This window comes from Haliotis rufescens, unplaced genomic scaffold (genome assembly GCF_023055435.1).
Source record: "Haliotis rufescens isolate VD_foot unplaced genomic scaffold, xgHalRufe1.0.p SCAF_17, whole genome shotgun sequence".
NCBI lineage: Eukaryota > Metazoa > Mollusca > Gastropoda > Lepetellida > Haliotidae > Haliotis > Haliotis rufescens.
In genome coordinates, this window is record NW_025963857.1 from 11269759 (window position 1) to 11285875 (window position 16117).

Consider the following 16117-nt stretch of genomic DNA (forward strand, 5'->3'; position numbering starts at 1 on the left):
CATCATAATTAAATTATTATCATTTCGTCGAACATTGTTTATATTCAATAGTAAAGAGTTTGTGAAGCGCCAGTAAAATATTAAAATATATCTTTGGAGCATCACGTCTGGTCGCACTGCATCATATTTACTGTCATTTGAAATTTAATATTTGACATGCATTTGCCACATAATAATTCAATATGTATATTAGAATAATTAATATTTAGGTCTTATTTTCAAATTTATTTCTTTTGTCTACGGGCAATTTCGAAATCATCAACATCCTAAGAAGTTTACAAGAAGCAGTCAGCCAACTATGCCATGAACATGTGTCAATGAATCGTCGTCAAACAGGGATGATACGACGGGTAAAGCTATCTGAGGGCTACGACAATTATATGAGTCAACTTACTGCCGTCAAGTGAGTGAGTGAGGGAGTACGATTTTATGCCGCTTTTGGCAATATTCCAGCTATATCACGGGGGAGGGGGACACAGGAAAATGGGTTTCACACAATGTACCCAATGTGGAATCGAACCTAGGTCTTCGGCATGACGGCCAACGCTTAAACCACTAGGCTACCCCACCGCCCCTACTGCCATCAAGTTAAGTTGATGTTCGTTTGCACGGTCATAAAGATTGAGTACATTTTATCACTCATATGAGCAGCCATATGCAGAATTTTAGTTTAAATCTAGATCACAAGAGGTAAATGTTATATTACAAAAGTAAGCAAATATCTGTCATATCAAATATGTACTTCATTTGCGGTTGGTTTTACCCATGAAAAGAATATTTTGGGGGGGAAAGTCAATCAACATAGTGTTTGTTTGTTTGTTTGTTTGTTGTTTAATGCCGCACTCAGCAATATTCCAGCTATATGACAGCGGTCTGTAAATAATCGAGTCTGGACCAGACAATCCAGTGATTGACGATGACACGGATATGTAATAGGCGACTATGCTTGTCGTAAGAGGCGACTATCGTAATCGGGTGGTCAGGCTCCAAGACTTGGTTAATGCATGTCATCGTATCCCAATTGTGTGGATCGATGCTCATGATATCAATCACTGGATTGCCTGGGCCAGACTTGATTATTTACAGGCTGCCGTCATATAGCTGGAATATTGCTGAGTGCGGCATTAAACAACAAACAAACAAACCAATTTCGTGGGTTGATGCTCATGATATCAATCACTGGATAGTCTGGTCTAGGCTTGATTATTTCAAGACCACAGTCATATAGCTGGAATATTGCCGAGTGCAGCGTTAAACAACAAACAGACAGGTAAACGTCTGAGATTTGGGGATTTCCCCCCACATTGAGCCAACACGCAGTGATATAATTTAAATACTGTTAAAAGAGGCGTTAAACCCAGCTCACTAACTCACTCACTCATGACACAGAGAGTCATAAGTGTATATTGTGAGAATATTTGTGCCAGCAGTCCAGGCATAGATGTCAATTTTACATGTACGTAAACAAGAATGGCGATATCTGTTGAGGTAACCTTATAAACAAAAGGAATAAACAAATAAACACACTGTTGACAGAGTCAAAACAAGACAAACCAAGTTTCAGACTAACTAATTTATTTCTCTGTATGAGAAAATGCCTATTAGAGTATTAATATCTGTTCCCAAAGGATGTGTAAAAGGATTATAAAATATACCTCAGTGAAACACTTTCCACTGAAAAGAAATAAACATCAACAATTAAACAGTACTAATGGTCAACAGAGTACAAAAGAATATCATCTCATATTAGAGTATTAACACCTGTTCCCAAAGGATGTGTTAAAGGATTAGAAAATATACCTCAGTGAGTGAGTATGGTTTTATGCCGCTTTTAGCAATATTCCAGCAACATCATGGCGGGGGACACCAGAAATGGGCTTCACACATTGTACCCATGTCGGGAATCGAACCCGGGTCTTCAGCGTGACGAGCGAACGCTTTAACCACTAGGCTACCCAACCGCCCCTATATACCTCAGTGAAACACTTTCCACTAAAAATAAATAAACATCAACAATATTACAGTACTAATGGTCAACAGTGTACAAAAGAATATCATCTCACACATTTGCTCACAATATCACATATAGCTCACAACAGTTAACAAACCCAATGTTGGAGACTCCACAAGACTCCTATGATCATTTTAAACAAGAGGCCATTGGGCCTGTATCGCTCACCTGGATATTAACGCAATCATGACAAAATATACATTTGCATTGTACATGTATACAATACTGCAAATATTTCATAATTTTGACTCTGTCAGAATTTAAAATGGGTGGATGGTAAAGCGGACAGCATGAACGTGTATTTCTCTACATACAAATGTAGCATAAAGATCTGAACCGTTTCCATGTATGATCCAGGATAAATCATATCAAAGGTATTACGCTCTTCATAGCAAACAAATGTATACAATGTATCTGTTTATTATAGGATGGGGATAATATCGGTTTGCATGTTATGGTCAAGGTTCTAACTCCTTTAGGAGTGCCGGACAGATAAATAGAAGGGCCAGTCCAGGTAGCATATGTGCATTCCTCTCATTATACTCTCAATTGTACATATGGTTATAGACCCGTGAAGATCCGGGGTAGAATTATAGGTCTTCAGCGACCCATGCTTGCTGTAAAAGGCAACTATGCTTGTCTTAAGAGGCGACTAACGGGATCTGGTGGTCAGGCTCGTTGACTTGGTTGATGCATTGATCCAAATTGAGTGAATCGATGCCCATTATATCAATCACTGGATTGTCTGGTCCAGACTCGATTATTTACAGACCGCCTTCATAAAGCTGGAAGCAGTCCTTAGTTCCAGAGAAGAAGTCGTTTAAAGCAATATACCGGTAGCCAAATTACCCCTATTTGGCCCCGGTCCTGCCCCTCAGCCCCTTGGGGGTTCAGCCCCTCCATTTGTACAATTTTGAATCCTCAAAACCGGAGAATGCTTCCAACCAAATGTGATTGATATCTATCTCTTAGTTCTAGAGAAGAGTGAGTGAGTGAGTATGGTTTTAGGCCGCTTTTAGCAATATTCCAGCAATATCATGGCGGGGGGACACAAGAAATGGCCTTCACACATTGTACCCATGTCGGGAATCGAACCCGGGTCTTCGGCATGACGAGCGAACGCTTTAACCACTAGGCTACTCGACCGTCCGTCTAGAGAAGAAGACGTTTAAAGCAATATAGCCAAATTACCCCTAATTGACCCTGCCCCTCAGACCCTTGTGGGGTCAGCCCCACCATTTGTGGAACTTTGAATTCTCACCACCTAGGAATGCTTCCAGTAAAATTTTGTTAATTTCCAATTTGTGGAAGAAGAAGAAGAAGACGTTTGATTAAATTGGTGACATACGGACAACGGACGGAGGGACGACGGACGCCACCGCCTCCGTATCCCATAAGTTCACCTTGGTCCTTCGGACCCAGCGAGCTAAAAAAAGACTTATTAAAATGTGGTGTATGGCATCTTTTGAATGCCAGTCTTGGCAATATCTGTAAATTTGTCAGACTAGTTTCCACCATATTCCCGAGGCAAGGGAGCAGACTGACGATAAAAGACCAGTTTCGAAACTAGGCTGGAATTATGGAGTTATATTTTGGCTGGACTAATCAGTCTTTGCATAGTCCAATCAAAATAGCATAACAAAATCGACATACGGTTCGTAAACTGCCATGCAGATTTCGGTTGATTGCAGAATTTGCTAAGCATGTGTACCGTCAATTTAGCATCAACAGATATTTTTCAAATCTTTTCATGTTATTAATCAAGGTGATCATGTGATTTGATCCGCGAAGTAAGACCTATTTTATTACAAAATAGATCTTGATTATCGATCACATCGTCTTCACTGGGCGACACCATTTTATTTGAAGCAAATGCAAGTGATATGAGGGGGGGGGGGGGAGGGATTGGTCAGGAGGGACATAGAAGGGACATAACTCCTAATAGTCACTGGTGGCAGTACAATCATGCCCAGAAATTCCAACCTAGTTCGGCAAGGGTGGAAACTTGACTTTTACAGTCAGTAAACTCCCTTGCCTCAGGAAGATGAGTTTCCACATGAAACCACAAATATGAAAGAGAGTCAAAAAAGAAAAATTAACAAAATCAGATTTATGATTGCATTGAAAATGGGTCTGAAATTCAGACTTCCAGATCAAGGCATAAAAAACACATATATAGCAAACTACCATTTTCTGTTCTTTCTCTCTTCTAAAATCAGAGTTTTAAAATCTAATACAAGACTGATTTTTAGCTTTCAAACTTTCCATATTTCAGTGATTAAGTGGAAAGTTAAACTGGCGAAAAGCGGACCAACACTGGTAACCTTAAGAAGCACAACCACATATATATTGATATGTACGCTGAAAGTGTAGCAGTTCACTAGTGAGGTGTGCCGAGGTAAAATGATATATGTCAAATTAATATTATTAGCTAAACAGACATGGCTGTATTAAGCAATGTCAATAAGTAATTTCAAGATGTTATGTTAAATACATGTTATATCACACTTCGTATAGTCATGTCATCATTTTGCATGTTATGTAAGCCAATGAATATAAAATTTATCCACTCATAAATTCTGAAAGGTAAATTGGCCAAGTTGAAATTCTGAACTGGCAAAAGGGCCCAGTTCAAATTTTGAACAGGTAAAATGGACCAGTCCCTGCCTAGAACACACAAAATGAAGTAGTTCGAACCTTGAACATCCACAAAGGTCATACAACGCCAGTTGTGAGGCACACCAAGGTTGAACAAAAACACTGAGCATTCAGTGAAACATTCATATCTGTCTAAATCTTCACAAAATCACACAATCACTGTCAGATTTCTTCCTGGCTCTGCCTGGGTGAGTGAATGCGCCAGACCTTGTGGTTTGCCCCGTCTCCACCATCAGAAACGGCACATTCTCCTGAATGCCAGCAGCATTGAGGGCGTTCTGGAGACAAGACAGCTTGTGATTGGCCAGTTGTTGTTTGTGCGACGTGTTGCTGTCTTTGCGGATGTAGTACTGGATGTTCTCTATCAGCTCGCTGTGTGTGTTGCAGGACGCCTCCAGCTTCAGCAACTCCGGGAACTCAGGCATTGTTGACATCTGAGGGTGTGAGATTGGGTCATTTCGGTTACATCACAGTCTGTCTAACAACAAATATGGGGCACTGGGGATATATACAGCCGTATTCCCCTCAAAGTACACCATCATATAGACCCAGAAATAAAGTTACCAGTATCTCATTTAAAAATATATATCTACAAAATAAATATAAAATCCAAAAGAAGTCCAGAACAATTCTTAATTTCAGGGTCTGACTCTGAGGCAATCTAGACTTGCTAAATCATTCTAGACTTGAGTTGAATTCCTTTTTAATTTATTCTCAAGGGTCTGAGAGACAGACTACCCACACAGGACAACAGTGACTTATGGCAAATATGGGTACTGGGGACAGTTATTTGCAAAAGGAACTGGTTGCCTCAGTTTGATAGTATGTTCTTGTGTCACTGCACATTGACCCAAACTCACCTGATCAATGTTGTCTGCCATGAAACTCGCACACTCGTCCTTCAGTTTTGGTATCTGTAGTTCCTTGGCCGTCCTGTAGACCGATGTTACTGTCAGAGGTTTCAAACAGGATGACACCTCAACCAGAAGTTGCTGCTTCAGACCTGGCAACACAAACCTTTCAGAGAGGCTCAGCAGGTCCATGCAGTTGTCCGCGGTCACCTGGGAACAGAGCACCCTTCACATTACACGATTGTCTCTTACACTCAGATAACCCTTCACGTTACACAATTGTCTCTTACAATCAGATAACCCTTCACGTTACACGATTGTCTCTTACAATCAGATAACCCTTCACGTTACACGATTATCTCTTACAATCAGATAACCCTTCATGTTACACGATTGTCTCTTACAGTCAGATAACCCTTCACGTTACACGATTGTCTCTTACAATCAGATAACCCTTCACGTTACACGATTGTCTCTTACAATCAGATAACCCTTCACGTTACACGATTGTCTCTTACAATCAGATAACCCTTCACGTTACACGATTGTCTCTTACAATCAGATAACCCTTCACGTTACACGATTGTCTCTTACAGTCAGATAACCCTTCACGTTACACGATTGTCTCTTACAATCAGATAACCCTTCACGTTACACGATTGTCTCTTACAGTCAGATAACCCTTCACGTTACACGATTGTATCTTGCAATCAGATAATCATTCATGTTACACGATTGTCTCTTACAATCAGATAATCATTTAGGTTACATGATTGTCTCTTACAAACAGATAACCCTTCACGTTACACGATTGTCTCTTACAATCAGATAACCCTTCACCTTACACGATTGTCTCTTACAATCAGATAACCCTTCACATTCAACGATTGTATCTTGCAATCAGATAATCATTCACGTTACACGATTGTCTCTTACAATCAGATAACCCTTCACGTTACACGATTGTCTCTTACAATCAGATAACCCTTCACGTTACACGATTGTCTCTTACACTCAGATAATCATTTACATTACACGATTGTCTCTTACAATCAGATAACCCTTCACGTTACACGATTGTCTCTTACAATCAGATAACCCTTCACGTTACACAATTGTCTCTTACAATCAGATAACCCTTCACGTTACATGATTGTCTCTTACACTCAGATAATCATTTACATTACACGATTGTCTCTTACAATCAAATAATCATTTACATTACACGATTGTCTCTTACAATCAGATAACCCTTCATGTTACACGATTGTCTCTTACAATCAGATAATCATTTACGTTACACGATTGTCTCTTACAATCAGATAACCCTTCACGTTACACGATTGTCTCTTACAATCAGATAACCCTTCACCTTACACGATTGTCTCTTACAATCAGATAACCCTTCACGTTACATCATTGTCTCTTACAAACAGATAACCCTTCGAGTTACAAGATTGTCTCTTACAATCAGATAACCCTTCACGTTACACGATTGTCTCTTACAATCAGATAACCCTTCACATTCCACGATTGTATCTTGCAATCAGATAATCATTCATGTTACACAATTGTCTCTTACAATCAGATAATCATTTACGTTACATGATTGTCTCTTACAAACAGATAACCCTTCACGTTACACGATTGTCTCTAACAATCAGATAACCCTTCACGTTACACGATTATCTCTTACAATCAGATAACCCTTCACCTTACACGATTGTCTCTTACAATCAGATAACCCTTCACGTTACATGATTGTCTCTTACAACCAGATAACCCTTCACGTTACACGATTATCTCTAACAATCGGATAACCCTTCACGTTACATGATTATCTCTGACAATCAGATAACCCTTCACGTTACACGATTGTCTCTTACAATCAGATAACCCTTCACGTAACACGATTGTCTCTAACAATCAGATAACCCTTCATGTTACATGATTATCTCTTACAATCAGATAACCCTTCACGTTACACGATTGTCTCTTACAATCAGATAACCCTTCACGTAACACGATTGTCTCTTACAATCAGATAACCCTTCACTTAACACGATTGTCTCTTACAATCAGATAATCATTTACGTTACACGATTGTCTCTTACAATCAGATAACCCTTCACCTTACACGATTGTCTCTTACAATCAGATAACCCTTCACGTTACATGATTGTCTCTTACAAACAGATAACCCTTCACGTTACACGTTTGTCTCTTACAATCAGATAACCCTTCACATTCCACAATTGTATCTTGCAATCAGATAATCATTCATGTTACACGATTGTCTCTTACAATCAGATAATCATTTAGGTTACATGATTGGCTCCAACAATCAGATAACCCTTCACATTCAACGATTGTCTCTTACAATCAGTTAATCATTCATGTTGCAGGATTGTCTCTTACAATTAGATAATCTTTTAGGTTACATGATTGTCTCTTGCAATCAGATTATCATTCACAATGTGTCAGTATAGATGAAGGACACCACCCACCTGACATGTGTCTGTATAGATGTAGGACACTACCCACCTGACATGTGTCTGTATAGATGTAGGACACCACCCACCTGACATGTATCTGTATAGATGTAGCACACCACCCTCCTGACATGTATCTGTATAGATGAAGGACACCACCCACCACCCACCTGACATGTGTCTGTATAGATGAAGGACACCACCCACCTGACATGTGTCTGTGTAGATGAAGGACACCACCCACCTGACATGTGTCTGTATAGATGTAGGACACCACCCACCTGACATGTGTCTGTATATATGTAGGACACCACCCACCTGACATGTGTCTGTATAGATGTAGGACACCACCCACCTGACATGTGTCTGTATAGATGTAGGACACCACCCACCTGACATGTGTCTGTATAGATGTAGGACACCACCCACCTGACATGTGTCTGTATAGATGTAGGACACCACCCACCTGACATGTGTCTGTATAGATGTAGGACACCACCCACCTGACATGTGTCTGTGTAGATGTAGGACACCACCCACCTGACATGTGTCTGTGTAGATGTAGGACACCACCCACCTGACATGTATCTGTATAGATGAAGGACACAACCCACCTGACATGTATCTGTATAGATGTAGGACACCACCCACCTGACATGTGTCTGTATAGATGTAGGACACCATCCACCTGACATGTGTCTGTATAGATGAAGGACACCACCCACCTGACATGTGTCTGTATAGATGTAGGACACCACCCACCTGACATGTGTTTCTATAGATATAGGACACCACCCACCTGACATGTGTCTGTATAGATGAAGGACACCACCCACCTGACATGTGTCTGTGTAGATGAAGGACACCACCCACCTGACATGTGTCTGTATAGATGTAGGACACCACCCACCTGACATGTGTCTGTATATATGTAGGACACCACCCACCTGACATGTGTCTGTATAGATGTAGGACACCACCCACCTGACATGTGTCTGTATAGATGTAGAACACCACCCACCTGACATGTGTCTGTATAGATGTAGGACACCACCCACCTGACATGTGTCTGTATAGATGAAGGACACCACCCACCTGACATGTGTCTGTATAGATGTAGGACACCACCCACCTGACATGTGTTTCTATAGATATAGGACACCACCCACCTGACATGTGTCTGTATAGATGTAGGACACCACCCACCTGACATGTGTCTGTGTAGATGAAGGACACCACCCACCTGACATGTGTCTGTGTAGATGTAGGACACCACCCACCTGACATGTGTCTGTATAGATGTAGAACACCACCCACCTGACATGTGTCTGTGTAGATGTAGGACACCACCCACCTGACATGTGTCTGTATAGATGTAGGACACCACCCACCTGACATGTGTCTGTATAGATGTAGAACACCACCTACTGACATGTGTCTGTATAGATGTAGGACACCACCCACCTGACATGTGTCTGTATAGATGTAGAACACCACCCACCTGACATGTGTCTGTGTAGATGTAGGACACCACCCACCTGACATGTGTCTGTATAGATGTAGAACACCACCCTCCTGACATGTATCTGTATAGATGTAGGACACCACCCACCTGACATGTGTCTGTATAGATGTAGGACACCACCCACCTGACATGTGTCTGTATAGATGTAGAACACCACCCACCTGACATGTGTCCGTGTAGATGTAGGACACCACCCTCCTGACATGTATCTGTATAGATGTAGGACACCACCCACCTGACATGTGTCTGTATAGATGTAGAACACCACCCTCCTGACATGTATCTGTATAGATGTAGGACACCACCCACCTGACATGTGTCTGTATATATGTAGGACACCACCCACCTGACATGTGTCTGTATAGATGTAGGACACCACCCACCTGACATGTGTCCGTGTAGATGTAGGACACCACCCACCTGACATGTGTCCGTGTAGATGTAGAACACCACCCACCTGACATGTGTCTGTATAGATGTAGGACACCACCCACCTGACATGTGTCCGTGTAGATGTAGAACACTACCCACCTGACATGTGTCTGTATAGATGTAGGACACCACCCACCTGACATGTGTCTGTATAGATGTAGGACACCACCCACCTGACATGTGTCTGTATAGATGTAGAACACCACCCACCACCCACCTGACATGTGTCTGTATAGATGTAGGACACCACCCACCTGACATGTGTCTGTATAGATGTAGGACACCACCCACCTGACATGTGTCTGTATAGATGTAGGACACTACCCACCTGACATGTGTCTGTATAGATGTAGAACACCACCCACCTGACATGTGTCTGTATAGATGTAGGACACCACCCACCTGACATGTGTCTGTATAGATGTAGGACACCACCCACCTGACATGTGTCTGTATAGATGAAGGACACCACCCACCTGACATGTGTCTGTATAGATGAAGGACACCACCCACCTGACATGTGTCTGTGTAGATGTAGGACACCACCCATCTGACATGTGTCTGTATAGATGAAGGACACCACCCACCTGACATGTGTCTGTATAGATGAAGGACACCACCCACCTGACATGTGTCTCTGTAGATGTAGGACACTACCCACCTGACATGTGTCTGTATAGATGTAGAACACCACCTACTGACATGTGTCTGTATAGATGTAGGACACCACCCATCTGACATGTGTCTGTATAGATGAAGGACACCACCCACCTGACATGTGTCTGTATAGATGTAGAACACCACCCACCTGACATGTGTCTGTATAGATGTAGGACACCACCCACCTGACATGTGTCTGTATAGATGTAGAACACCACCTACTGACATGTGTCTGTGTAGATGTAGGACACCACCCATCTGACATGTGTCTGTATAGATGAAGGACACCACCCACCTGACATGTGTCTGTATAGATGTAGAACACCACCTACTGACATGTGTCTGTATAGATGTAGGACACCACCCACCTGACATGTGTCTGTATAGATGTAGAACACCACCTACTGACATGTGTCTGTATAGATGTAGGACACCACCCTCCTGACATGTGTCTGTATAGATGTAGGACACTACCCACCTGACATGTGTCTGTATAGATGTAGGACACCACCCACCTGACATGTGTCTGTGTAGATGAAGGACACCACCCACCTGACATGTGTCTATATAGATGTAGAACACCACCCACCTGACATGTGTCTGTATATATGTAGGACACCACCCACCTGACATGTGTCTGTATAGATGTAGGACACCACCCACCTGACATGTGTCTGTATAGATGAAGGACACTACCCACCTGACATGTGTCTGTATAGATGTAGAACACCACCCACCTGACATGTGTCTGTATAGATGTAGGACACCACCCATCTGACATGTGTCTGTATAGATGTAGGACACCACCCACTAACATGTGTCTGTATAGATGTAGGACACACCCACCTGACATGTGTCTGTATAGATGAAGGACACCACCCACCTGACATGTGTCTGTGTAGATGTAGGACACCACCTACTGACATGTGTCTGTATAGATGTAGGACACCACCCACCTGACATGTGTCTGTATAGATGTAGAACACCACCTACTGACATGTGTCTGTGTAGATGTAGGACACCACCCATCTGACATGTGTCTGTATAGATGGAGGACACCACCCACCTGACATGTGTCTGTATAGATGTGGAACACCACCTAATGACATGTGTCTGTATAGATGTAGGACACCACCCACCTGACATGTGTCTGTATAGATGTAGAACACCACCTACTGACATGTGTCTGTATAGATGTAGGACACCACCCACCTTACATGTGTCTGTATAGATGTAGGACACTACCCACCTGACATGTGTCTGTATAGATGTAGGACACCACCCACCTGACGTGTCTGTGTAGATGAAGGACACCACCCACCTGACATGTGTCTATATAGATGTAGAACACCACCCACCTGACATGTGTCTGTATAGATGTAGGACACCACCCACCTGACATGTGTCTGTATAGATGTAGGACACCACCCATCTGACATGTGTCTGTATAGATGTAGGACACCACCCACCTGACATGTGTCTGTATAGATGAAGGACACTACCCACCTCACATGTGTCTGTATAGATGTAGGACACCACCCACCTGACATGTGTCTGTATAGATGTAGGACACCACCCATCTGACATCTGTCTGTATAGATGTAGGACACCACCCACTAACATGTGTCTGTATAGATGTAGGACACACCCACCTGACATGTGTCTGTATAGATGAAGGACACCACCCACCTGACATGTGTCTGTGTAGATGTAGGACACCACCTACTGACATGTGTCTGTATAGATGTAGGACACCACCCACCTGACATGTGTCTGTATAGATGTAGAACACCACCTACTGACATGTGTCTGTATAGATGTAGGACACCACCCACCTGACATGTGTCTATATAGATGTAGAACACCACCTACTGACATGTGTCTGTATAGATGTAGGACACTACCCACCTGACATGTGTCTGTGTAGATGAAGGACACCACCCACCTGACATGTGTCTGTATAGATGTAGGACACCACCCACCTGACATGTGTCTGTATAGATGTAGAACACTACCCATCTGACATGTGTCTGTATAGATGAAGGACACCACCCACCTGACATGTGTCTGTATAGATGTAGGACACCACCCACCTGACATGTGTCTGTATAGATGTAGGACATCACCCACCTGACATATATCTGTATAGATGTAGAACACCACCCACCTGACATGTGTCTGTATAGATGTAGAACACCACCCACCTGACATGTGTCTGTATAGATAAAGGACACCACCCACCTGACATGTGTCTGTATAGATGTAGGACATCACCCACCTGACATATATCTGTATAGATGTAGAACACCACCCACCTGACATGTGTCTGTATAGATGTAGGACACCACCCACCTGACATGTGTCTGTATAGATGTAGATCACCACCCACCACCCACCTGACATGTGTCTGTATAGATGTAGGACACCACCCACCTGACATGTGTTTCTATAGATAAAGGGCACCACCCACCTGACATGTGTCTGTATAGATGAAGGACACCACCCACCTGACATGTGTCTGTGTAGATGAAGGACACCACTCACCTGACATGTGTCTGTATAGATGTAGGACACCACCCACCTTACATGTGTCTGTATAGATGTAGGACACCACCCACCTGACATGTGTCTGTATAGATGTAGAACACCACCCACCTGACATGTGTCTGTATAGATGTAGGACACCACCCACCTGACATGTGTCTGTATAGATGTAGGACACCACCCACCTGACATGTGTCTGTATAGATGAAGGACACCACCCACCTGACATGTGTCTATATAGATGTAGGACACCACCCACCTGACATGTGTCTGTATAGATGAAGGACACCACCCACCTGACATGTGTCTATATAGATGTAGGACACCACCCACCTGACATGTGTCTGTATAGATGTAGGACACCACCCACCTGACATGTGTCTGTATAGATGTAGAACACCACCCACCTGACATGTGTCTGTATAGATGTAGAACACTACCCACCTGACATGTGTCTGTATAGATGTAGAACACCACCCTCCTGACATGTGTCTGTATAGATGTAGAACACTACCCATCTGACATGTGTCTGTATAGATGTAGGACACCACCCACCTGACATGTGTCTGTATAGATGTAGGACACCACCCACCTGACATGTGTCTGTATAGATGTAGGACACCACCCACCTGACATGTGTCTGTATAGATGAAGGACACTACCCACCTGACATGTGTCTGTATAGATGTAGGACACCACCCACCTGACATGTGTCTGTATAGATGTAGGACACCACCCACCTGACATGTGTCTGTATAGATGTAGGACACCACCCATCTGACATGTGTCTGTATAGATGTAGGACACCACCCACCTGACATGTGTCTGTATAGATGTAGGACACCACCCACCTGACATGTGTCTGTATAGATGTAGGACACCACCCACCTGACATGTGTCTGTATAGATGTAGGACACCACCCATCTGACATGTGTCTGTATAGATGTAGGACACCTCCTTCCTGACATGTGTCTGTATAGATGTAGGACACCACCCATCTGACATGTGTCTGTATAGATGTAGCACACCTCCTTCCTGACATGTGTCTGTATAGATGTAGGACACCACCCACCTGACATGTGTCTGTATAGATGTAGGACACCACCCATCTGACATGTGTCTGTATAGATGTAGGACACCACCCACCTGACATGTGTCTGTATAGATGTAGGACACCACCCACCTGACATGTGTCTGTATAGATGTAGGACACCACCCATCTGACATGTGTCTGTATAGATGAAGGACACCACCCACCTGACATGTGTCTATATAGATGTAGGACACTACCCACCAGACATGTGTCTGTATAGATGTAGGACACCACCCACCTGACATGTGTCTGTATAGATGTAGGACACCACCCACCTGACATGTGTCTGTATAGATGTAGGACACCACCCACCTGACATGTGTCTGTATAGATGTAGGACACTACCCACCTTACATGTGTCTTTATAGATGTAGGACACTACCCACCTGACATGTGTCTGTATAGATATAGGACACCACCCACCTTACATGTGTCTGTATAGATGAAGGACACCACCCACCTGACATGTGTCTGTATAGATGTAGAACACCACCCACCACCCACCTGACATGTGTCTGTATAGATGTAGGACACCACCCACCTGACATGTGTCTGTATAGATGTAGGACACTACCCACCTGACATGTGTCTGTATAGATGTAGGACACCACCCACCTGACATGTGTCTGTATAGATGTAGGACACCACCCACCTGACATGTGTCTGTATAGATGAAGGACACTACCCACCTGACATGTGTCTGTATAGATGTAGGACACCACCCACCTGACATGTGTCTGTATAGATGTAGGACACCACCCACCTGACATGTGTCTGTATAGATGTAGGACACCTCCTTCCTGACATGTGTCCGTGTAGATGTAGGACACCACCCACCTGACATGTGTCTGTATAGATGTAGGACACCTCCTTCCTGACATGTGTCCGTGTAGATGTAGGACACCACCCACCTGACATGTCTCTGTATAGATGTAGGACACCACCCACCTGACATGTGTCTGTATAGATGTAGGACACCACCCACCTGACATGTGTCTGTATAGATGTAGGACACCACCCACCTGACATGTGTCTGTATAGATGTAGGACACCACCCACCTGACATGTGTCTGTATAGATGTAGGACACTACCCACCTGACATGTGTCTGTATAGATGTAGGACACTACCCACCTTACATGTGTCTGTATAGATGTAGGACACCACCCACCTGACATGTGTCTGTATAGATGTAGAACACCACCCACCTGACATGTGTCTGTATAGATGTAGGACACCACCCACCTGACATGTGTCTGTATAGATGTAGGACACCACCCTCCTGACATGTGTCTGTATAGATGTAGGACACCACCCACCTGACATGTGTCTGTATAGATGTAGGACACCACCCTCCTGACATGTGTCTGTATAGATGTAGGACACAACCCACCTGACATGTGTCTGTGTAGATGTAGGACACCACCCACCTGACATGTGTCTGTATAGATACAGGACACCACCCACCTGACATGTGTCTGTATAGATGTAGGACACCACCCATCTGACATGTATCTGTATAGATGTAGGACACCACCCATCTGACATGTGTCTATATAGATGTAGGACACCACCCACCTTACATGTGTCTGTATAGATGTAGGACACCACCCACCTGACATGTGTCTGTATAGATACAGGACACCACCCACCTGACATGTGTCTGTATAGATGTAGGACACCACCCATCTGACATGTGTCTGTATAGATGTAGGACACTACCCACCTGACATGTGTCTGTATAGATGTAGGACACCACCCACCTGACATGTGTCTGTATAGATGTAGGACACCACCCATCTGACATGTGTCTGTGTAGATGTAGGACACTACCCACCTGACATGTGTCTG

At 43.4% G+C, this 16117-nt stretch overlaps 1 protein-coding gene across 6 annotated transcripts in view; it reads right to left on the reverse strand.

The window, feature by feature from the left end:
- Positions 1-3937: 3937 nt before the first annotated feature.
- LOC124138355 (ankyrin repeat and BTB/POZ domain-containing protein 1-like) overlaps positions 3938-16117 on the reverse strand; it is a 28591-nt gene continuing 16411 nt past the window's right edge. For all 6 annotated transcript variants that reach the window (XM_046508443.2, XM_048397546.1, XM_046506907.2 and 3 more), the window contains 2 exons: positions 5530-5730; positions 3938-5103 (listed from right to left, as the gene is read on the reverse strand). In XM_046508443.2, the coding sequence (XP_046364399.1) occupies positions 4810-5103; positions 5530-5730 (495 nt within the window). In that variant the 3' untranslated portion in view covers positions 3938-4809. The remainder of the gene's footprint in view (positions 5104-5529; positions 5731-16117) is intronic.